This window comes from Phoca vitulina, unplaced genomic scaffold (assembly GCF_004348235.1).
Source record: "Phoca vitulina isolate PV1807 unplaced genomic scaffold, GSC_HSeal_1.0 scaffold25, whole genome shotgun sequence".
Classification (NCBI taxonomy): Eukaryota; Metazoa; Chordata; class Mammalia; order Carnivora; family Phocidae; genus Phoca; species Phoca vitulina.
Window position 1 is genome coordinate 17,944,983 of NW_022589728.1, and position 24,947 is coordinate 17,969,929.

At 36.7% G+C, this 24,947-nt stretch overlaps 1 protein-coding gene across 1 annotated transcript in view; it reads right to left on the bottom strand.

The window, feature by feature from the left end:
- The window catches only part of PPP1R42 (protein phosphatase 1 regulatory subunit 42), a 45,321-nt gene that overhangs the window by 6,875 nt on the left and 13,499 nt on the right, over positions 1-24,947 (bottom strand). The window contains 2 exon segments of the mRNA XM_032422023.1: positions 4,531-4,669; positions 8,554-8,671. Of these exon segments, the coding sequence (XP_032277914.1) occupies positions 4,531-4,669; positions 8,554-8,671 (257 nt within the window).

The window sequence follows — 24,947 nt, forward strand, 5'->3', positions numbered from 1 at the left end:
TAAATGCAATGATGTTTATAGATCTCTGAAATGTTTAGTACAGTAAAAATTACCTCTCTTTTCTTCCCTTACCCCTCTTTGCCTCCTCCACTAGAGTGCTTTCCATTTTAAATTATTAATGGTTATTATAATAGCAACTATAGCAAGGTATGAAATGATACTTCTGTACTATGTAACATTCTATATGGCTTTTAAAAAATTTGTGCTAAAAACATTAAAAATTTTTTAATTAAAATTATAACTTTTTAATTTTAATTCCAAATAGTTAGTATATGGTGTTAGATTAATTTTAGGTGTACAATGTAATGATTCAACAATTGTATACATTACTCAGTGCTCATCATGATAAGTACATTCTTTAATTCCCTTCACTTATTTCACCCATCTCTCCACCCATCTCTCCTCTGGTAACCATCAGTTTTTTCTCTGTAGTTAAGAGTCTGTTTTTTGGTTTGTCTCTTTTTTTACCCCCTTGCTCATTTGTTTTGTCTCTTAAATTCCACATATGAGTGAAATGTTACAGTATTTGTCTTTCTCTGACTGACTTATTTTGCTTAGCATTATACTCTCTAGCTCCTTCCATGTTGTTGCAAATGGCAAAGTTTCATTCTTTTTTGTGGCTGAATAATATTCCATTGTATATATACACCACATCTTCTTTATCCTTTCATCTATCAGTGGACACTTGGGCTGCTTCAATAATTTGGCTATTGTAGATAATGCTGCAATAAACATTAGGGTGCATGTATCCCTTTGAATTAGTTTTTGCGTATTTTGGGGGTAAATACCCAGTAGTGTGATTACTGGATCATAGGGTAGTTCTTTTTTTAACTTTTTAAGGAACTTCCATATGGTATTCCACAGTGGCTGCCTCAGTTTGGATTCCTACCAATAGTGCATTTTTTCTCTACATCTCTGCCAATACTTGTTTTTTCTTGCATTTTATTTTAGCCATTCTGATAGGTGTGAGGTGATATCTTATTGTAGGTCTGATTTGCATTTCCCTGATGATGAGTGGTGTTGAGCATCTTTCATGTGTCTGTTGGCCATTTGTATATCTTCTTTGATGAAATGTCTGTTCATGTCTTCTGCCCACTTTTTAATTGGATTATTTGTGGGTTTTTTTGGTCTTGACTTGTATAAGTTCTTTATATTTTTGGATACTAATCCTTTCTTGGATATGTTATTTGCAAATATCTTCTCCAATTCAGTAGATTGTCTTTTAGTTTAATTGTTTCCTTTGCTGTGCAGAAGCTTTTTTTGTTAATGTATGTGGTAAGAACACTTAACATGAGATCTACTTACAAATTCTTACGTGTACAATACATTATTTTTGGCTGTAGGTATAACTTTGTACAGTAGATCTCTAGAGTTTATTCATCTTGCTTAACTGAAACTTTATGCCCATTGATTAGTAACTCCCCATTTACTCCTTCCCCCAGCCTCTAGCAACCACCATTCTACTCTTTGATTCTATGAATGTGACTATTTTACATAGCTCGTATAAGTGGAATCATGCAGTATTTGTCTTTCTGTGACTGGCTTATTGTATTTAGCATAATGTCCTCAAGGTTCATTCATGTTGTCACATGTTGCAGAATTTCATTCTCTTTTAAGGCTGAATAGTATTTTATTGTATATGTATCTACCATGTTTTCTTTATCCATTCATCTGTCAGTGGACATTTAAGTTGTTTCTACATCTTGGCTATTGTGACTAGTGCTGTATTAACACAGGAATGCTAATATCTCTTCAAAATCTTAATTTCCGTTCTTTTGAATGAATACACAGAACTGGGATTGCTGGATCATATAGTAGTTCTATTCTTAAAATTTGATGCACTGCCATACTGTTTTTCATAGTGGTTGCACCATTTTGTATCCCCACCAGTAGTGTACAAGTTTCAGATTTCTCTACATCCTCACCAACTCTTGTTGTCTTTTGGTTTTTTGATTAACAGCCATCTGACAGGTGTGTGGTGATTCCTCATTGTGGTTTTGATTTGCATTTCCCTGTTGATTAATGATATTGAGCATTTTTAAAATATACCTGTTGGCCATTTGTAGGTCTTTGGAGATATGCCTTTTCAAGTCCCTAGCCCATTTTAAAATCTGGTTATTAGTTTTTTTTTTCTCTTGAGTTGTAGGAGTTCTATATATGTTTTGGAGCCTAACACCATATCAGATGTATAGTTTGCAAATATTTTCTCCCATTCTGTAGATTGTCTTTTTACTCTGTTGATTATTTCCTTTGCTGTGTATGAGCTTTTTAGTTTGATGTAGTTTACTTGTTTGTTTTTCTTTTTGTTGCCTGTGCTTTTTGGTGTCATATCCATGAAATCATTGCCAAGACCAATGTCATGAAGATTTCTCCAGTGTTTTCTTCTAGAGTTTTACAGTTTCAGGTCTTACGTTTGAGTCTTTAATCCATTTTGAGTGGAATTTTTTGTATGGTGTATGATAAGGGTTCTTTTGCATGTGGATATCCAGTTTTCCCAACATTTGACTGTCCTTTCCCCACTGTGTATTCTTGGCACCCTTGTTAAAAATCAGTTGACCATTTATGCATGGATTTATTTTTGAGCTTTCTATCTATTCTGTTTATCTGTATATCTGTCTTACCTCAGGACTACACTGTTTTGATTGCTGTATTTTGTAATATATTTTGAAATCAGGAAGTGTGATGCCTCTAACCCTCTCAAGGCTGATTTGGCTATTTCTGGTCTTTTGTGGTTCCATATGAATTTTAGAATTGTTTTTCAATTCTGTGAAAATGCCATTAGGATTTTGATAGAGACTGTACTGAATTTGTTAATTGCTTTGGGTATTATGGACATTTTAACAATACTAAATTTTCTAGTTCATGAACATAAGATGTCTTTCCATTTTTTTGTTAATTTCTTTCTTTAGTGTTTTGTAGTTTTCAGTATACAATTCTTTTTTTTTTCTTACCTTACTAGTTAAATTTATTTGTAGGTATATTTATTCTTTTTTGTGCTATTGTAAATGGGATTCTTTTCTTAATTCACTTTTCAGATGGTTTGTTGTTACTGTATCTATAATGGCTTTAAAGATTGCTTTTGGTAATTGTTAGTGGTCACACTAGATTATGAAGAAATTAATAAGGATTTTATTGAGAAAATCAAATGACAGTGTAATTTTTAAATTATAAACTTTAAGGCACATTTTAATTGTTGTTTTGTAGAATTTCATTGGAGAACTTAAAAATAAATTAACTTACTTGTTTCTGAAGGAGGAAGGATTTTTAAAATCTATTAAGATGAAGGAAACTACATTATATTTAGAATAGGTTCAGTTTTTGGGTGAGGGCTGGTGTTGAATTCTATGAATACTTCAGTATTAATAAGGTACTTTGGTGTCCTTGCTATAATTCTGAAAATATGTGAAATACTGCAATCCTTACCCTCGGTCTGGTTCTGCTCTTCAAAGCCCGCCAGGAATAAACAGAGGAGAAGAAATGCTGCCTGTCCATTTTATAGATTTCAGATCTTGAAAAATTCACATTGCCAACACAGCATCATCACTCATGGGTATACTGTCAGTTCAGAAAGTCCCATTCTTTGAAACGATTTCCCACAGTTCATATTCAATGGACATGATATGGCAAAATCATCAGAGCTCCATGCCTTTTTACCTTTGCTTCTCATCACCTCAACCTCCTTATTCTAGAGTGGCAGAACTCCTAGGATACGGTATCCATGCATGAAGCCTCACTACACTATTGTAGTTTCCCTTTCCTTATTCCCTTAGTCTAACCCCTTTCTACAATCCCATCCTGTTAGCTGTGAAATAGGAGGACCATTAGCATTCAAACACTGTCATGGAACAGAGGAAGAGGTTCATTCCAATGTTGTGGACTATAGAATTTGTGATGAATGAATTCTAGGATGCTAGCAAATATGGTAAAGATTATTGTTACATGTTACACTTGGCTACATTTAGTTGTATAAGTTAAGCAAGGGAAGTTGACCTGTCCTTTGTATTGTAACCTTAAGCATATCATAAACAAAATATTCAACTGTTGGGGTATGTATGTAAGAAAAGGGACAGGCTACAGAGTATAGGCCACAGATGTGGTTGTCATACATTTTTATTTTGTATCCTGATGGAAAATGTGATTTTTGCACTGCTGCTAAACACATATACTAGTGACTTAGGTTTCACAATTTACATAGCTGATTGTTGTTTCACCATTTGCATAATTAATATCATGCACTTTTGTCAGCTATTAAAATTATGCATTTTCCTCCACCCTCACGACTCTGTTTTCATAGCTGACACAGTCAAACTCAATATGAACCAAACACAGCTTTTGTTGACAGTAGCTACCACTTTCATATGTAAACATTACAGGTAAAATTTCCTAGAAATTGTAAATAAGTTAAAAAAAAAAACCCAAATCTTAAACAAAAAATTCTAAATAACAGCCTCTTACTTCTTGGCATTTTTTGTTGTTGTTGAGTAGAATATTCTCTCTTTTAGTAGAAGTGGTTAACTAATGAATGACAGCCTGCTTACTTAGTTTGAGTTACCTGCATCCTCGGTTTTAGTATTCCTTTTCTTGCTGATTTTCTTGGCATCTTTGGATGCTTTCCAATTTATTAGGAATTGTCTTTCCATATTTTTAATTTCTTTTCCATCGAGAAATTCTATAGAAAAATATATATGTTAAAAAATACTATATATAAATATATAGATAATATATATATTTTTGGTTTAAGGCACATGAACTTAAATTACACCAGAGGCCGAAATAAATATCTTTTAAAAATACCTTATTTATACAACTTCTTTGTTTTTGTTGAGCTTTTACTTATTTTTACTTATTTTTTTTCTGATTTCAAAAGGAATATGTGCTTATTATAAACAACTGAAACATGGTGAAAAAAACATAAAAAGACTCTGTAATTACTATCCATAACTCTCCTTACCATCACTGACAAAGATAGTCACTGTAAACAATTTGATGTATGGTTTCCCTTCTAGGGCCACATGTAAATTGTTATTTTTTAAAAACAAAAATGTCATATTCAACAAAATTTAGATATTATCTATTAATTTCCATATTATGGTTATTATTCTTAAGAAAAAGCAAAATATATTTTATGTTAAAGTGAATAAGAAATTTTGTACATTTAGCGTGGTATTTTAAAAGCACATACATTAATAATGCTTATTATATCCTAGGCTTAACCAGCTGAGCCACCCAGGTGCCACTATTGTCTCCTAGGACATAGGATATGATAGGGACAACCCACAAAGCTGGCCTCTTGGTTCTATGAAGATTTCAGCTATGTTTACATTTTGTTCCTCTAAAAAAGCTTTGAAAATTGAGCATCTTAAATTACACAAAATAATTTTTGTATACTGTAAGATATTTGGAAAATACAAAAAGTGGGAAAAGAAAAAAATTAATATTGCCTGTATTCTACAACCAAAAATAATCACTAAAACCCACTAACAGTATATTTTTAACATTTTTTTGTGTTCTATCTACGTATGTGTGTATATTATATAAAGTTGGAATTCTCTGTTTATATAGTATTACATCCTAATTTTTATTATTGTATTGTGATCATTTTACCATGTCTTTCTTTAAACACAATTTTTAATGGTTGATAGTATTCCATTGTATATGTATATATACTACATATACTATAAAATATCAAACTATTCCTTTATAGGACATTTTGTTTTATATGTAATTACATGTGGCCTTCATTTGACAAAAAGACTATCTCTTTCTAACAAAATTTGCTATATAGTAGTTTTGTAAGGTAATTACACATTTTTCTTTCATTATCCATGTAATGTCTTCCACTGGAACCCAGAATGAGAAAAGGATGTAGTAAAAATGTTTAAATCATGTTCTTACAGGGAAAGTGACAGTATCCTGATACTGATTGTACTACTGAAAGTATTAACATTGCCATTTAAATATGATCCATAATATTGTTAGATCCTAAGTACAAAATAAAGTGATGAAACTGGAAATATAAACTTAGAACCATAAACTCTAGAAGTATAATTGTTTCCATATATTGTCCCATGTACTTATTTTAACTGAAATTAGTACTCTCCAAATTATAATGTAAGAAATTGGCTAAATGTTTTATTATCAAGCATCTTTGTACTTACAACTTTATATTAAAGGTCATTCTTTTATGCTTAGTTTTCCCAATCACTTGGTTTTATTGATATCTTTCCAGATTGTTTTTATTAGTAATTATATAATTTATTAGTATTTTTGGGTGTTATATGTGTAAATCAATACATATTTTTAAAACATCTGTTATAAAGATAAGGAATGAAAATCCAAATCTTTTACCATGATCCCTTTTTCCCCATGTTTATGTTGCAGACAGAGCTGAGAAATGACTAGGAGACGGTGCCTTAGTAAGCCTGATTTCTTCTTTTAGGAAATGATCAGTTAGAGGTGGTTCAGGAGGGGAAGCCAGGTAATGGACATAAGATCAAAGACCCATGAGTTTTTTTTAATGAGTTGTTCTCAACACAAAATTTATTTCCACTCAGGCTAAGTAAACCAAATGTGTGGCTTGTCATTCTGTTTGGTGAGGACTGGGTTACTTACAAAACATGTCTCTCCACAGTCCTTACTGGGACACATCAAACCAGGTCCTCAATTCACTTTTTGTTTTTGGCTTTGCATTTAGGAAAAAAAGGACATGAAAATAAGACAAGCTAGGGGTGCCTGGGTGGCTCAATAAGTTGCATGCATCTGCCTTCTGCTCAGGTCATGATCCCAGGGTCCTAGGATCGAGCCCCATGTCAGGCTCCCTGCTCACCAGGGAGCCTGCTTCTCCCTCTCCCTCTGCTGTTCTCTCTCTCTCTCTAGTGCTCTCTCTCTCTCAAATTAAAAAAAAAAAATGTTAAAAAAAAATAAGACAAGCTAGAACCAAAGAGGAAAGACTGAAAGGACATATACTAAAGTGTTAACAGCAGATTTATGGTGGGATTATGAATGACATTAATATTCTTTTCTGTATTTTCTGCATTTTTATGAGAAATGTGTATTAATTTAGGGGTGACTGGCTGGCTCAGTTCGTAGAGCATGTGACTCTTGATCTCTCAGGGTTGTAAGTTCAAGCCCCACATTGGGTATGGAGCCTACTTAAAATTTAAAAAAAAAGGGAAATGTGTGTTAGTTTTATAATCACAAAATATGTTTAGAAAAGATTTATTTTAAAAAAATTTTGACTAAATCCTGTTTATTTGGAAATCAGTACCTTATCTCCACATTCTTTACTGCATCACCCACAGTACTATATAATGAGAAGTGTTCCCAGAAATGGTTCCATGAACATAGTAAGATTCTTTTCTTTTTTTTTTTTTAAGATTTTATTTATTTATTTGACAGAGAGAGAGACAGCGAGAGAGGGCACACAAGCAGGGGGAGTGGGAGAGGGAGAAGCCGGCTTCCCGCCAAGCAGGGAGTCCAATGCGGGGCTCGATCCCAGGACCCTGGGATCATGACCTGAGCTGAAGGCAGACGCTTAATGACTGAGCCACCCAGGCGCCCCAACATAGTAAGATTCTTAAGCATCTAACATTAGTTGTATTTACTCTGCTTCCTAAGGAAAGTGGATTAATACAATTGTGTGTGGTGGGCAGGAAGGGAAGGAGATGGAGAGTTGAGGGAATGTGCATTGCAGATTCATCTGCACAACTTACAAAAAATACACATGACTGTTTTCCTGGTGTATTTTCTGTTTCCTTCCCCTGGCTGGTGGGGTCAGTGGTGGTGGGCAGGGTGTGACCCTTGCATATGTATTTTGAAAAATCTTGGATTTTTGTGATATACCCTTTGTCAACCCCTCCCTCCCCCAAGAGAACCACTGCACTAGCATCATGATTAATCAAGGTTTACTACAGCTATGAGTTTTGAAATGGTTTTGCCATGCATTAGTTTTTATACCCAAGTATAGCATGTCACAGAAGTTCATATATAGGAAACTCTTTCATGAATCTCCTTTGTGAGAAGGCAGTGCTTGTCTCTTTAATGTTGTATGACTTGGTCCCTAGTGAAGAGCTGTGGTCCATTACCCCCAGTATAGTGCATAATCAGGCTGTTTTTATTTCTAAGGATCTCATAAAGGGACTCCCTACCTTGCTCCCCTTTCAAATGAAAGGAACCCTGTACGTTCTTAGGGCAACTGTCAAGCAATGAATACTTTGATTAATTTTTATCTACAGATCCAAGAACTAAACAGTCTCTTGGGATCTTCAGAGGATTTGTGCCAATGAGAATTTGACAAAAGGTCAGCAAGTTCTACACATTTTTAAAGAAAGGGTATGTGGTGCCTTAATTATTTCTGAACAGCAGATATTTTTCATGTTTTATTTCTCAATTTTAACTTTTGCTTTTACTTAAAATATTGAATTTAAAGTTGACTATTTTCATAGAATTCAGACATCATATTTATATTTTTCAAGGCTTGATGTTAAATTAACTAAAAAGTTAACCAGTTCTCTTTCTCTAAGAAAATTATATTAATACAATATAAATGTATACCCAGTGATTTGGACACCAGTATCAGTCTGTCTCTGTATTTAGGTTTGAGACAAACAGGATTTCCATTTAGATCCATTTTCCACAGCTTCATCAACTTGTCCAGTAGAAATTCCAAATCCTATAATTAGAGAAGAAAAAGCAAGACACAAGTATTTCATAATCATCAATATTTCTTTCATATCAGTTAACTGTTTTTAAAGGTAATTACTGCTTTCTAGCTCTAATTACTGCTTTTCTAGGTACTTAGAAGGTGTATCATAAATCTTTTTTGAATAAAATGGTCTACTATACTACTAATCGATCTTGTACACATCTAGGTGAATAACTTTTCTTTAGAATAAGGTGGTAAGAATTACAAAGTTAATGAAAATTCTGAAGAATAGCAACAGGCAAACACCTATGATTCTTCCCTCTGTTCTCCTCAAGCCAAGACCAAAATTATAGGATATAAGGGAAAATTAAGAAATACAAAGTATAGATTAATTAATACGTGTTCTTAATTACAAAGCTAAAAGTAATTGGCAATGCATTGCTTGGTATTTTTATTCCTGGTATCATTTCCTCACCTTCAAAGCTTGATATCTTTCAGCCTTGTACATCTATTAACCTATTTGTACTTTCCATCTTATTCTTTCCTTGATCCATGTTTCTTGTTACTTAGATATTTCATTTTTCCATTTTTGGAAAACTTTCTTTTGATAAGACTGCATTTATTCTTTAGATTTTAGAAAATCATTTTTTTTTTTTTTTTTGGTTTGTTTATTTTTGGTTTTTAGAGGGGGCAGGGGTAGAGGGAGAGAGAGAATCTTAAGCAGTCTCCACACCCAGCATGGAGCTCAGTGCCGGACTTGATCTCATAACCCTGAGGTCATGACCTGAGCCTAAGTCGAGTTGGAAGCTTAACCGACTGAGCCACCTAGACGTAGGCGCCCCAGAAAATCATTTTGTTTGTTTTTTTTACTATGAGCAGGTGACAACAGTTCCATTCCACATATTAAAAATCCCCACAAGGAGCACCTAGCTGGCTCAGTTAGTGGAGCATGTGACTCTTGATCTCAGGGTAGTGAGCTCAAGCCCCACGTTGGATGTAGAACTTACATAGAAAAAAAATCCCCACAAAAACTCTTTCATATCATGGAGGTAACAAATTTGGAACATCCAGCTATATACCTCTATCTACATGAAGGAATGGTATTTTAGGGGAGTAATTACAAGGACAGCTGGGTGGGTGTCTAGGACCCACTGCAGAGCACCTGGTATTTCTCTTAATCTTGAGACCAATATCTTCTTGTGTAAAATGGTAAAAATATTTCCAGTTCTACCTACTTCATTATTCAACAAAATACTTACTGAATCATGCGCTGAGTTCTGTACTAGACTCTGAGGTATCCAAATAAATAATTTGTGAAAAAAATATATGAGTTTTTTTTTTTTTAAAATAGACAACCCCAACCTTCCTGGCACTGCAGCTTACTGTATGACCTTAGGCAAGTCTGTGTTCTCATTTATAAAGTGTGAATAGTTAGGATTAGTTGTTGTGGCACATAAAGTGCCTGGAACGAAGCAGAAATAATATGTTAATTCTCTGTCTTGTCTGCCCTACCACCCCTCAGCTAATAACTTTTCTCTTAATTTTGGTCAATAGAGAACAAAAATTGTAAGGAAGAATAAACTTCTGACTCACTGACTAGTAGTTGATTTCTTATAAGAAAGCTGTCTTCAAAAGTTGTAACTTCATCTTTCAATCTTGGGCCCTGGATTATTTCCTCTTCACAGCATTTGTTTAACAGCATTTGATACAGCCCCATGATTATTTTATGTGAGAGTTTCACTGTATTTCTCTTAGTCTAAAAACTTCTAAGGAAGGAACTGTGCATTGTATTTTTGTAGTGTTAAATATGATGCCCATCATCCAAAAGTTAAGTAATAACAATAATAAGAAAACTTAAAATTTATATAGATAAAAAGAATCCTGTAGAGTTTTGTTAATTGTTCCTCACTTGATAAATGACCCGTGACATACTCCCTCCAGTGTATGTTTATTTAAGACTAAACTAATCCTGTGCTGAAATATGATTACCCTTTGGATACGCTCTGGTAGTTCATTGCCTTCCTGTCTTTAATAAAATGCTTTCGCTTTGCTGCCCTTCAGTGTTACTGAAGGGAGCAGACACTTTTCTGGACAGTCTCTGTTTGATAAATGATCATGTCATGCTATCACTTAGAGGAGTGCTGCAAAATACTGAGGAACCGATTCTTTTTCCCATGCAGGGCTGGTGCCCGAGCTCCTGTGTAGGCGCCTGCAGTAACTGGCAGTGCTTGCTCTACAATTAATGATGGCCACTGATGAACCTGTATTTGACCAGCATGCTCCAATCTTTATCGGAAATGTCTGGTCCAACTGTCTTAACTAAATCTAAAGACAGCCATTTGTCATTCCCCTGACTGCTTGTCATCATCTGCCTGGGAAAATCTATAATTTTTGGCTTGTTTCTGACTAAACTGTGGAGTGAATACATTTATCTTTGGGTTACTCTGCTTGTGAGGATCAATATTGAGCAGAGGTTGAATAAATTAGAAACTGGAAAAACATGACAGGCCATGGTGGTTTGTTCATTTGTGTCTTATAAATCAAATATTTAGTTTATCTTAAGAGGCAGGCACATCAAATTTTTTATTTCCACCATTCATTCTGAAGATGCTTTACTTCATGATAAATGGTCATCAGAAAACCAATGAAGTAAATCACTAATACATCTGACTGTGAAATGAACTTTTCAGATTATTTTATTGATTTAGCAAACTTTGCAGACATAAAAATTATAGGTAAAGATTTTTTTAATATTACTATTCTTTCAAGTTTTTATACATTTTTGCAACCATGATGTTTATTTGACTTAATATGTCATCAAGGTATATAATGTTGGCCCTAGTGGAGTTCATGTCTCATCAACTACTTATAGAAATGGAAGTTTTATTGTAAATGGCCAGTGAAGTTTTAATATTTTAATACATTGATGCATACTTATTTAAAGGAGTTACAGGAAAAAATGCAAAGGAATGTTAACCAAAAGTAAATGTCATTTAAACTAGAGCCCTCTGAATTTAAACTATGGAGTATTGTTTGGTCTCAAACCTCTCTTTCTCCTCCTCAGTGGTTGACTTTGTTGTCTATTGGGGAGAACTGGGTCATTGCCCACAGAGTTTTCTGTTTCCTGCCTTTGGTCTCACACTTCTTCCATTCCTCTTTCCTATTTTTGTGACCAAAGGAAGAGTCCCATCTCTTTTTTCAAATTAATCAGTCCTCTTGATCTTTTCCCTTCTCCATAGGCCTTCTCTTCTTGGGGTCTTCTTTCTCTTGCATTTCCATTTCTAATCTCTCTCTCCCTTATGGCTTTTATCCTATCTGTTAACCTACCATCGCTACACTTCTTGAAACAGCAGTACAGAGCTGTGTTTCTCAAACTTTTATGTGCTTAAGAATCACCTAGGGATCTCATTTATTAAATGCGGGTTCTGATATATTTGGTCTGGAGCAGAAGCTGAGATTCTGCATTTCTGATGCTGATGCTGCTGGTCTTAGGACGACATTTGGAGTTATAAGAGTCTAAGCCACTGACTGTGCTTCCTCAATCACTGGGCACTCCTGCAGCCTGGTCCTTCTGAACAGGCACTGCTAACCTTATCACTGAGCCATACATTACAATCTCAAACTTTCTCAGTTTCACTTCTTTGGAACATCTTATCTTACTGACTGCTCCCTAATGGTTTTGTGATTCTACGTTTTTGCAGGCTCCCTGGATCCTGAATGAATCTCTGACTCTACAAGTAACAAACTTCTGACCATAGAAATCCCTAATGTATAAACAAGCTGTTTTATAAAAGTTGCTTTTGAGACTGGAGAAACCATTTCATAAAAAAGAGCTATACCCCATGGACAGTTGCCTGAGTTGGCCCATGGAAACAACCTATTGAGAAAAAGCCCAAAGAATATCTGTGCAGTGACAGTGCTATAAAACCTCTCCAAGGACATCACCATGTTTTCTGAGCATACAGTTTCCTATGGGGAATGGGAGCAGATAGGTATCCCTGTGGCAGATGTTCAGGGATCAATTCACTTGCTTCCTTTTCTATAATCTACATTTATTTCTTTCAAACTTGTTTTCCTTCCCTGGACCACAGCAGACTGTAAAATCATGGCTAGAAAAACAATTGTCTAACACACCACGATCTCCATTTATACCCTTTACAGAAAAAGAATAGCCACATTGATGAAAATAGTAAAACATCTGTTACACTGAGGAAGGAAGGGTCATCTGTACATGACAGGAAGAACCAGATTTTATGGGAAACTACACTGAGCATTTCATCAAATATTCTTTCCTCCCATATCTAGGCAGTATCATTCATCATGGCCGTTTAAGTGACCACATAACCAATATGTTGAAGACACCCATGTTCTTCTGTCCACTGGGCTCTGGCTTTATATATCCAATTGTCTACTTAATATTTTCTCTGGAAGACTACAAAGGCACCTCAAACTCTGTATGGCTAAAACTCATGATCTTCTCCCTCTCCACTGAACCTGACTCTCGAGCAAGGCAGAAGCCAGAGAATCCTTCTTGACCTCTCCTTCTTCGATGCTCTGTATATCCAACTCACCACCAAGTTCTGTACACTTGATTTCCAAATAGCTCTCCAGAGTGTCTACTCACTTAATTTTTACCCCAGCTCTATTCAAATTTCTACCATCTCTCACTTCTTAACTAGTCTAGCCTCTTCCAAGCTATTCTCCACACTGTAGCTATGCTGGTCTTTTCAAAATGCTATTCTATTACTACTTTACCCCTTGCTTAAACACCTTCAGTGATTCACCATTGTTCTTAGGTTAAAGACAAAACTCTCTACCATGACCTAAGTGACCCATCTACCCATCAGCCTCTATGTGTAGTATGCTCCACCTTCACTCTCTCTGCTTCCTGTTCTCATCTTTGTCAAACTCTCACCTTCTCCGGGGCCTTTGCACATGCTATTCTCTACCTGGTAAACCCTTCTGTTCTCTGAGAGCCCAGTTTAGCAATCCCTTCCTAAGGGAAGCTTTCACTGAGCTCTCTAACTAAGGCAAATCCCCCTGTTGCAGGCTCTCAAAGTCACATACTTTTTCTTCGTAGTATTTGCCAGAGGTGCAATTTTACATTTGTTTTTGGGTGATTATGTGCTTAATGTTTCTCTTCCCCTCAAGTGTGAGAGCTCTTCATGGCCAGGGACTATGTTTTTTGTTCACTATTGTCTCCCCCCATAGCAAGCACTGCCAGATGGTAGGTGTTTTGAATGAATGGATAAGAAGACATGAACGAATGCATGCATGAATCAATGGATCTGACATTAGAAGGACAGGAATTATAAAGCAGAACTTGTATGAAGCCACTTTGAAAAATTTTCTGATTAGAGGGGCCACAGACATAGAAAGAGGAAAAGACAGGATTTATCTTCTGTTACTCTGTTTCCTCCTCTACTCTTCTGCCACCCTGCCCCTCTCCTCCCTCCCATCTCCCTTGCCCCAAATCTCTGCCCTGGACCAGTTTTGGACTAGGGAATAGGAGAAATGAGGGCAGGGTTAGAGGATCTTGGGGGGAGTCTTTGGCAGCTGTGGGTCTGTAGAAGTGAGAGGGAAGTGAATGAAATCCCAAATAGAAGGAAGCTTCTTCCAGGTCTGTATCCTGTGCCTCCACCTCTAATGTAGCCACTCCCCTGTGGCTCTAGTACCCTCAGAAGGCTAGGGAATGGGCACTGTTTGGGAATACCTATTTTTGCCAGTGACCCAATTCTATTTTCTTTTTCCTTTTCTTTTTTTCTTTTTTTAAAGATTTTATTTATTTATTTGAGAGAGAGAGAATGAGAGACAGAGAGCATGAGAGGGAGGAGGGTCAGAGGGAGAAGCAGACTCCCTGCCGAGCAGGGAGCCCGATGCGGGACTCGATCCTGGGACTCCAGGATCATGACCTGAGCCGAAGGCAGTCGCTTAACCAACTGAGCCACCCAGGCGCCCCTCTTTTTCCTTTTCTTATTCCTTCCACAGAGCTCCAAGATTTTAAGTTGCCCTGCCAGAATTTTTGTTGCAGTTGTTATATCTTTTCCTTTTAATTTTTCTTAAAATTCTTTTTCATTGCTCAAACCAGACTCTTGATTGGAAGATTCAAAGTTATTTAACTATCCTAAGGGACCATTATTTTTTTTTTTTTCCATATTTCCTGTATTTTCTGTAGGTGTATACAGGAACCTATGGATGTCCATATAAAAGCAGCTGCTCTAAGTGCTAAAAACCTTGGGTAATTATAGGGTTTTTGTTAGGAGTCGCTAATGATGTCTACTTCTTTTTCCCCATGGCACAAAGCTGTCTGTTGTTGAAGACTTTTAGGAGGGATGTCAACGACCTTATGTGTGGCACATTGAGCTTTCTCTCCCATGGCACAGGGTTTGATGTCACAGCTTTGGGGCAGCTTCAGTCAGTGAGCATAAAGAATGGAAAAATAAAAGACAAAAAAAATGGAGACACTGACCCCAATAATACATACCAAGAAACAAGTTAATATTTTGTTGCTAAACTTCAACATGTCCTTTTACTAAGCCATTGGAAGTTGATTTGAAATGGACCACAAGAGCATGTTTTATTTTTTTATTGTTCCTATCATTTTTAAATTTAAATTCAAGTTAGTTAACATATAGTGTAGTGCTGGTTTCAGGAGTTTAGTGATTCATCATTTACATGTAACAACCAGTGCTCATCCTAGCAAGTGCCCTCCTTAATTCCCATCACCCATTTAGCCCATCCAGCCACCCACCTCTCCTCCAGCAACCTTCAGTTTGTTCTCCTAGACTTAAAAGTCTCTTATGGTTTGCCTCCCTCTCTGTTTTAAATCTTATTTTATTTTTCCTTCCCTTTTCCTGTGTTCATCTATTTTGTTTCTTAAATTCCACATGAGTAAAATCATACATTTGTCTTTCTCTGACTGACTTGTTTTGCTTAGTATAATACACCCAAGTTCCATCCATGTTGTTGCAAATGGCAATTTCATTCTTTTTGGTCGCTGAGTAATATTCCATTATTACCACATCTTCTTTATCCATTCATCAGTCAATGGACTTTTGGGCTCCTTCCATAATTTGGCTATTGTTGATAGTGCTGCTATAAACATTGGGATGTTTCAAATCAGCATTTTTGTATCTTTTGGATAAATACCTAGTAGTGCAATTGCTGGGTTGTAGGGTAATTCTGTTTTTAACATTTTGAAAGAGGACCCTCCCATACTGTTTTCCAGAGTGGCTACACCATGTTGCGTTTCCACCAACAACACAAGAGCACATTTTAAATGAACCCTGGGCAACTCTATATTCACTCTTCCAAGAAGCTATGCAGGGCATTTTAAATTGCTTTTCTTCTTGGTGAAAGTAAAAGAACTTGAAATTTCATCCTTACTCCCTGGTTATCTTCTCTTTATGGGAGGAAAAAGCAACTTTTGGCATAGCCCAGCCTCTGGAACTTGCTGAATGGTTTACATTCCTTCTTCAGATGGTTGAATATTTTTTATTGTTCGTTTATTCATTCATTCTGTAAACATGTAGTTGGTGCCTGTTATGTGCCAGGCACTCACTGGGCTGAACTCTAGGGAATTCTGAAATAACAAAAATTCCTTGTTCTTAAATGCTCTCAGCCTAATGGGGGATATGGTGATATATGTTAACAGAATTCTGTTAACCAGGCATTCCTTACCAATCATTCAGTCATTTTTAAATTAGATTTTTTAAAAATCAAAGCAATGCAATCAACACTGTTAAAAAATAAGACCATAGGGTTTATAACAAAACTTAAAGAGTACTAAGGGCTTATAACAAAACCACTTTCAGTTTCTACAGCTATTCCTACATACACTTACCTCTACATTACTAAATAACAGCTGTTATTTATTGATTTTTAAATCTTAGATAATTATCTACTGAATTCCTACTATGGAACATGATGATATAATTCTTGTAAGTACCACTCCAACCCCTAATAAAGTTCCCTTCCCCAATCCTGTCAATAGAGTTAAATTAAACTTGTTGATATGAGGGGGGAAAAGATGGTGGAGGAGTAGGGGACCCTATTCCAACCGGTCCCTGGAATTGAGCTGGATATCTACCAGCTGAGCACCCATGAAATCAACCTGAGATGTAAGAAGATAGATCTGGATCTCTACAAACAGAATATCGCAGGCAGTTGGTTTCAAGGTGCAAAGCGGGGAGCCATGATTCTGCAGGCAGATATCGGAGGATAAATGGAAGGAGGAGGGAGCTGAGCCGTCAGGACCCTACACCGCCGGTGAGCGATAGCCTCCCGCACTGGGGACCGGGCACAGACTTGCAGACCTGTAGCAGCAGGGAAAGGACTTTAGGGCAGCCCCCCGAATGGAAACCTGGAGCAGCAAGGTCACGCATGCAAACTGGGGGCGGCTGACAGTTTTAGCAGCACAAAGGGCAGAGATGTGCCTCCGTGCCCTGACCTGGAGGCAAGGACTGGGAGCTGTGCTGAGGGGCGCACAACCCAGGACACTACAATTTATAGCAGCAAAGACAGAAACAGAGATAGTGTGGCCTGGAGAGCTCACTGAAGAACAGACGGCGATCTCTCTGCTCTGAGGCAGAGGGGTTGGAAATGGTCTCTTCTGCACTGACTCTCAGAAGAGACGCAGAAAGCCACCAGGGAAAGCCGCCAGAGAACAAAAGCCCCCCAAAACCGGTTTTCACTGAGCCCATCCTCCACCACGGGGGCAGGGCAACTCTGCCCAAACAGGGTTGCCTGAGTAAAAGTGCGGCAGGCCCTTACCCCAGAAGACAGGCTGGGAGAACCAAGAGGCCAGCAACCCTAAGGTCCCTAGAAAACAGGTGCCTCTTCCTTGGGTTGTGGTCAATAATTTGGACTCTATACATTCCCTCAACCACTCCTCAACAGAATGACTAGGAGGAGGAACCCCCAAAATAGGAAAGACTCAGAGATTATGACTTATGCCACAGATTTACAAATGGATTCAGATATAACCAAGATGTCGGAGATGGAATTCAGGCTAGCAATTGTGAAGACAATAGCTAGAATGGAGAAATCAGTGAATGGCAACATAGAGTCTCTAAGGGCAGAAATGAAAGCTGAATTGGCAGAACTTAAAAATGCTATCAATGAGATCCAATCTAATCTAGATACTCTAGCAGCTAGGGTAAGTGAGGCAGAAGAACAAATTAGTGACCTGGAAGACAATTTAATAGATAAAAAGGGAAAAGAGGAGGCCAGGGAAAAACAACTCAGAATCCATGAAAATAGAATCAGAGAAATAAGTGACACCATGAAACGTTCCAATGTCAGAATTACTGGAATCCCGGAGGGGGTGGAGAGAGAGAGGGGACTAGAAGATATATTTGAGCAAATCGTAGCTGAGAACTTCCCTAATCTGGGGAATGAAACAAACATTCATGTCCTAGAGGCAGAGAGGACCCCTCCCAAGATCAAGGAAAACAGGCCAACACCCCAGTATGTAATAGTAAAACTCGCAAATCTTAGAACCAAGGAAATCATCTTAAGGGCAGTTAGGGGGAAGAGATTCCTTATGTACAGAGAGAGGAACATCAGAATAACGTCAGACCTATCCACAGAGACCTGGCAAGCCAGAAAGGCCTGGCAAGACATATTCAGGGTACTAAACGAGAAGAACATGCAGCCAAGAATAGTTTATCTGGCAAGGCTGTCATTTAGAATGGATGGAGAGATGCAGAGCTTCCAAGACTGGCAGAAGCTGAAAGAATATGTGACCACTAAGCCAGCCCTGCAAGAAATATTAAGGGGGGGGGTTCTATAAAAGGAGAAAGACCCCAAGAGTGATATACAACAGAAATTTACAGGAACAATCTATGAAAACAAGGTCTTCACAGGCAACATGGTGACAATAAAGTCATATCTTTCAATAATCACTCTCAACGTGAATGGCCTAAACGCTCCCATAAAACGGCACAGGGTTGCAGATTGGATAAAAAGACAGGACCCATCCATATGCTGTCTACAAGAGACTCATTTTGAACCTAAAGATACATCCAGACTGAAAGTGAAGGGATGGAGATCCATCTTCCATGCCAACAGACCTCAAAAGAAAGCTGGGCTAGCAAATCTTATATCAGACAAACTAGATTTTAAACTGTAGACTGTAGTTGGAGACACAGAAGGACACTATATCATTCTTAAAGGGTCTATCCAACAAGAAGATCTAACAATTATAAATATCTACACCCCCAACATGGGAGCAGCCATCTACATAAGCCAACTGTTAACCAAAATAAAGAGTTATATTGATAACAATACATTAATTGTAGAAGACCTCAATACTCCACTCTCAGCAATAGACAGATCATCTAAGGAGAAAATCAACAAAGAAACAGCTTTGAATGACACACTGGACCAGATGAACCGCATAGATATATACAGAACATTCCACCCTAAAACAACAGAATACTCATTCTTCTCAAGTGCGCATGGAATTTCTCCAGAATAGACCACATACTGGGTCACAAATCGGGTCTCAACCGAAACCAAAGATTGAGATTATTCCCTGCATATTCTCAGACCATAATGCTTTAAAACTGGAACTCAATCACAAGAAAAAATTTGGCAGAAATTCAAACACTTGGAAGCTAAAGACCACTCTGCTCAAGAATGTTTGGGTCAACCAGGAAATGAAAGAACTTAAACAATTCAGGGAAACCAATGAGAATGAAAACACATCGGTCCAAAACCTATGGGATACTGCAAAGGCGGTCCTAAGGGGGAAATACATAGCCATCCAGCCTCACTCAAAGAAAAAAAGGAAAAATCCTGAATTCACCAACTCTACACCTTAAAGAACTAGAGAAAAAGCAACAAACGATGCCTAAGCCATGCATTAGAAGAGAAATAATTAAGATTAGAGCAGAGATCAATGAATTAGAAACCAGAAACACAGTAGATTACATCTCAGAAAACTATACTCAGAAAACTATAGGACACTCATGAAAGAAACTGAGGCAGACACAAAAAATTGGAAAAATATTTCATGGTCATGGATTGGAAGAACAAATATTGTTAAAATGTCTATGCTACCTAGAGCAATCTATACTTTCAATGCAATCCCTATCAGAATACCATCAACTTTTTTTTTCCACAGAGATGGAACAAAGAATCCTAAAATTGGTATGGAACCAGAAAAGACCCTGAATAGCCTAAGGAGTGTTGAGAAAGAAAACCAAAGCTTGTGGCATCACAATCTTGGACTTCAAGCTCTTTTACAAAGCTGAATCATCAAGACGGTATGGTACTGGCACAAACACAGACACATAGATCAATGGAACAGAATAGAGAACCCAGAAATGGCTCTTCAACTCTATGGTCAACTAATCTTGGACAAAGCAGGAAAGAATATCCAATGGAAAAAGTCCCTTCAACAAATGATGTTGGGAAAATTGGACAGCCAAATATAGAAGAATGAAACTGGGCAATTTTCTTACACCATACACAAAAATAGACTCAAAATGGATGAAAGACCAAAACGTGAGACAGGAATCCATCAAGATCCCAGAGGAGAACACAGGCAGCAACCTCTGTGACTTGAGCTGCAGCAACTTCTTGCTAGACACATCTCAAAGGCAAGGGAAACAAAGGCAAAAGTGAACTATTGGGACTTCATCAAGATAAGAAGCTTTTGCACAGCAAAGGAAACAGTCAACAAAACCAAAAGACAACCGAAAGAATGGGAGAAAATATTTGCAAATGACATATCAGATAAAGGACTAGTATCAAAAAATCAGTAAAGAACTTAATCAAACTCAACACCCAAAGAACAAGTAATCCAATCAAGAAATGGGCAGAAGACATGAACAGACATATCTCCAAAGAAGACATCCAAATGGCCAACAGACACATTAAAAAATGCTCCACATCACTCGGCATTAGGGAAATACAAATCCAAACCACATTGGGATATCACCTCACACCAGTCAGAATGGCTAAAATTAGCCACTCAGGGAATGACAGATGTTGGCGAGGATGCCCAGAAAGGGGAACCCTCCTACACTGTTGGTGGGAATACAAGCTGATACAGCCACTCTTGAAAACAGTATGGAGTTTCCTCAAAAAGTTAAAAATAGAGGTACTGTCTACAACCCAATGATTTCACTGCTAGGGATTTACCCCAAAGATACAAATGTAGTGATCCAAAGGGGCACCTGCATCGCAATGTTTATATCCGCAATGTCTGCAATAGCCAAACTATGGAAAGAGCTCAGATGTCCATCAACAGATGAATGGATAAAGATGTGAGATGTGTATATATATATATATATATATATATATATATATATACTGAGTAGTATTCTATTGTGTGTATATATATATGTGTGTATATATGTGTGTATATATATATGTATATATATGTATTTATGTATATATATATTTTTCTGTAGTCAGTCTATATTTCTATATCATTGATTTCTCCTGTTACCATTGTTATTTCCTTCTTTTGAATTGAATTTGCATTTACTTTTCTTGCTTATTGAGGTGGAAGTTAGATCATTTTCCCTCTTTTGTAATAGAGGCATTTGAAGCTATAAATTTCCCTCTAAGCACTATGCTACTGCATCCCATAAATTTTCAAATTTTCGTTTTCACTTTCACTCAGTTCAAATATTTTCTAATTTTCCTTGTGATTTTTTTCTTTGTCCCAGAGGTTATTTAAAAGTGTGTTTTTAGGAGTGCCTGTGTGGTTCAGTTGCTTAAGTGTACGACTCTTGGTTTCAGCTCAGCTCATGATCTTAGGGTCCTGAGATTGAGCCCCATGTTGAGCTCAGTGCTTAGCACAGAGTTTGCTTGTCTCTCTCCCTTTGCTCCTCCCTCTGCTTTCTCTTTCTCTAAGAAATAAATAAAATCTTAAAAAAATAAAAGTGTGTTTTTATTTTTATTTTTTTTTAAAAGATTTTATTTATTTATTTAATTGACAGAAAGAGACAGTGAGAGAGGGAACACAAGCAGGGGGAGTGGGAGAAGGAGAAGCAGGCTTCCTGCCGAGCAGGGAGTCCGATGCAGGGCTAGATCCCAGGACCCTGGAATTATGACCTGAGCCGAAGGCAGTCGCTTAACCAACTGAGCCACCCAGGTGCCCCTAAAAGTGTATTTTTAAATCTCCAAACATTTGGAGATTTTAAAGATCTCTTTCCTTTACTCCTAATTTAATTCCGTTGTGGTTAAATAATGTACTCTGTAAAATTTCAGTTTCTTAAAGTTTTTGAAGCTTGCTTTATGGCTCAGCATATGGACTATTTTGGTGACTATTCCAACTTCTGTTCTTAGGTGGAATGTTCTGAGAGTCAATTAGATTAATTCAGTTGGCTGTGTTGTACCAATCTTTTATATCCTTACTGATTTACTAGCTACTTAGAGTGTTGAAATCTCTGTTTTAATTATGTATTTGTCTGTTTCCCTTCTGCCAATTTTTGCTTTCTGCATTTTGAAGCTCTGTTATTAGGTACATATATATTGAGGAGTGTTATGTTTTCTTAATGAATTGGCACTTTTTAATCATTATAAAATTTCCTGATCTATCTCTGGTAATATTTCTTATCCTGAAATCTGTTCTATCTTAATATAGCCACTCCAGCTTTCTAATCTTATTATTTGTGTATATATTTCCCTATAATTTTACTTTTAACCTGTATATATATTTACATTTAAAGTGTTTCTTGCAGAGAGCATGTGATTGGATTTTCAAAATCCAGTCTTACCATCTCTGCCTTTTAATTGGAATGTTTAGACTATTTACATTTAATATAATTACCAATATAACTGAGTTTAAAGTACCATCTTGCTCTCTGTCTTATCTGTTCCCTTTTCCTCCTTTCCTGCTCCCCCCTATTTTTGCATCTCATTTTCTCTCTATGACTGACTTAGTAGTTATAAATATCTTTGTTATTTTAGTGGTTGCTTTAGGGTTTAGAACAATCATCCTTAAATAAGCACAGTCTTTCTTCAAATAATGACATCACTTCATATGTAACCTTAGTATACTGCCATTTCCTCCCTCCCTGTCATTTTTGCTATTGTTATTCTACATTTTACTTTTACATATCATTAACCCATGATCTGTGGTTATTATTTTTGTTTTAAAAAATTGATAATCTTTAAAGATTTTATTTATTTATTTGAGAGAGCGTGAGAGAGCGCATATGCATGTGAGCACACAAGTGGGGAGAGGGGTGGGAGTTGGGGGTAGAATTGGAAACAGACTCCGTGCTGAGTGCAGAGCCCAACATGGGGCTTGATCCCAGGATCCTGAGATCACTACCTGAGCTGAAACCAAGAGTCAGACAGTTAACTGACTGAGCCACCCAGGCGCCCCATTTCTCCACATTATTGCCAACACTTGTTATTATCTGTCTTTTTAATTATAGCTATCTTATCAGGTATGAAGTGGTGTATAATTGTGGTTTTGATTTACATTTCCCTAATGACTATTGATGTTGAGTATCTTTTCATGTGCATATTATCCACTTCTGTATCTTCTTTGTAGAGTATCTATTCAAGTTCTCTGCCCATTTATAAATTGGATTGTTGTCTTTTTCTTACTGAGTCATGAGAGTTTTTTTTTTTAATATATTCTGGACACCAAGTCTGTTATCAGTTATAGGACTTGCAAATATTTTTCCCCAGTCTGTTGGCTTGTCTTTTTCACTTTCTTAATGATATTCTTTGAAGTACAAAAATTTTTAATTTTGCTGAAGTCTAATTTATTTATTTATTTATTTTTGCTTATGCTTTTGGTGTTGTATTTAAGAAGTTTTTGTCTAATAGAAGGTCATAAAGATTTATCCCTATGTTTTCCTCGAAGAGTTTTGTAGTTTTAACTCATATTTAAATTTTTGACCAATTTTGAATAGATTTTTGCTTACATTATAGAAGAGATCCAACTTAATTCTTTTATATGCAGCTATCCAAATATCTCAGCACCATTTGTTGAAAAAACTATTCTTTGCTCATTGGGTTGTCTTGGTGTCCTTGTCAAAAATCAGTTAACATAAATGTGAAGGTTTATTTCTGGATTCCCAGTCTCATACTTATGACAATGCCACACTGCTTTAGTTAATACAGATTTGTAGTAAGTTTTGAAATAGGAAAGTGTGAATCCTTCAATGTGGGTTTTTTTTTTTTTTTTTCAAGAAGGTTTTGACTATTCTGGATACCTTGAAGCCACTATTTTTTCAAAGCTATTTTCTGCTTTCTTCTTCGTTTGGGCTGCTATAACAGAATGCCATTGACTGGATGGCTTAAGCAACAAGCTTGATTTCTCACGATTCTGGAGACTGGTAAGTCCAAGATCAAAGTGCTGGCAGATACTGTGATCTTGTGAGAGCATTCTCCCTGGTTTGTAGATGCCTGCATTCTCATTGTATCCTCACATGGCTAAGAGAGAGAAAGCTGTGATCCCTTCTCTTCTTTAAAAAGACTCTAATCCCATTCATGAGATCTCCAGCCTCACTCAAGACCTAATTATTTCCCAGAGGCCTTACCTTCAAATACCATCACCCTGGGGATTAGGGGTTTCAATTTATGAATTTTAAAGGGACACAAACATTTAGTCCCCAGCATTGCCCCTACTCCTCCTAGGACTCCATTTACATACATGTTTGAATGCTTGTTATATTCCACAAGCCACTGAGGCTCTGTTCATTTTTTAGTGTTTTTACTTTCTGTACCTCTAAGTTTCAGTAATTCTAATGCTATGGCTTTAAGTTCACTGATAATTTCTTCTGTAATATCTTATCTACTTTTTTAATTTAAATTTTAGTTAGTGAACATACAGTGCAATATTGGTTTCTGGAGTAGAATTCAGTGATTCATCGCTTACATACAACACCCAGTGCTCATCACAACAAGTGCGCTCTTTAATGACTGATCTACTTTGAATCCCATCCAATTAATTTTTCATTTTAGATCCATTTTTCAATTCCAAAAGTTACTTTTTTCTTTGTGTCTTCCCTTTCTCTTCTGTTTGTGTTCATGCTGTCTTTAAATTCTAGACCATATTTATAATAGCGTTTTAGAAGTCCTGTCTTCTAATTCCATCCTCCATTGTCATTTCCGGATGTTTTTTCTTGAATGACTTTTCTCCAGTTGTGATTTACATTTTCATGGCACTTGTTTGCTATCCCCCTCCCTGCATTGTGGTCTGGAAAGTGCCTTCAGGCAGAAAGCTGGGACAATTAGAGATCTCACCTTGTTTGTTTTCTTTCTCTTAGGGTCCACAGTCCTGTGCACCTCTAGTCTAGTGTCTGAAAAAGTTGTTTCACATATT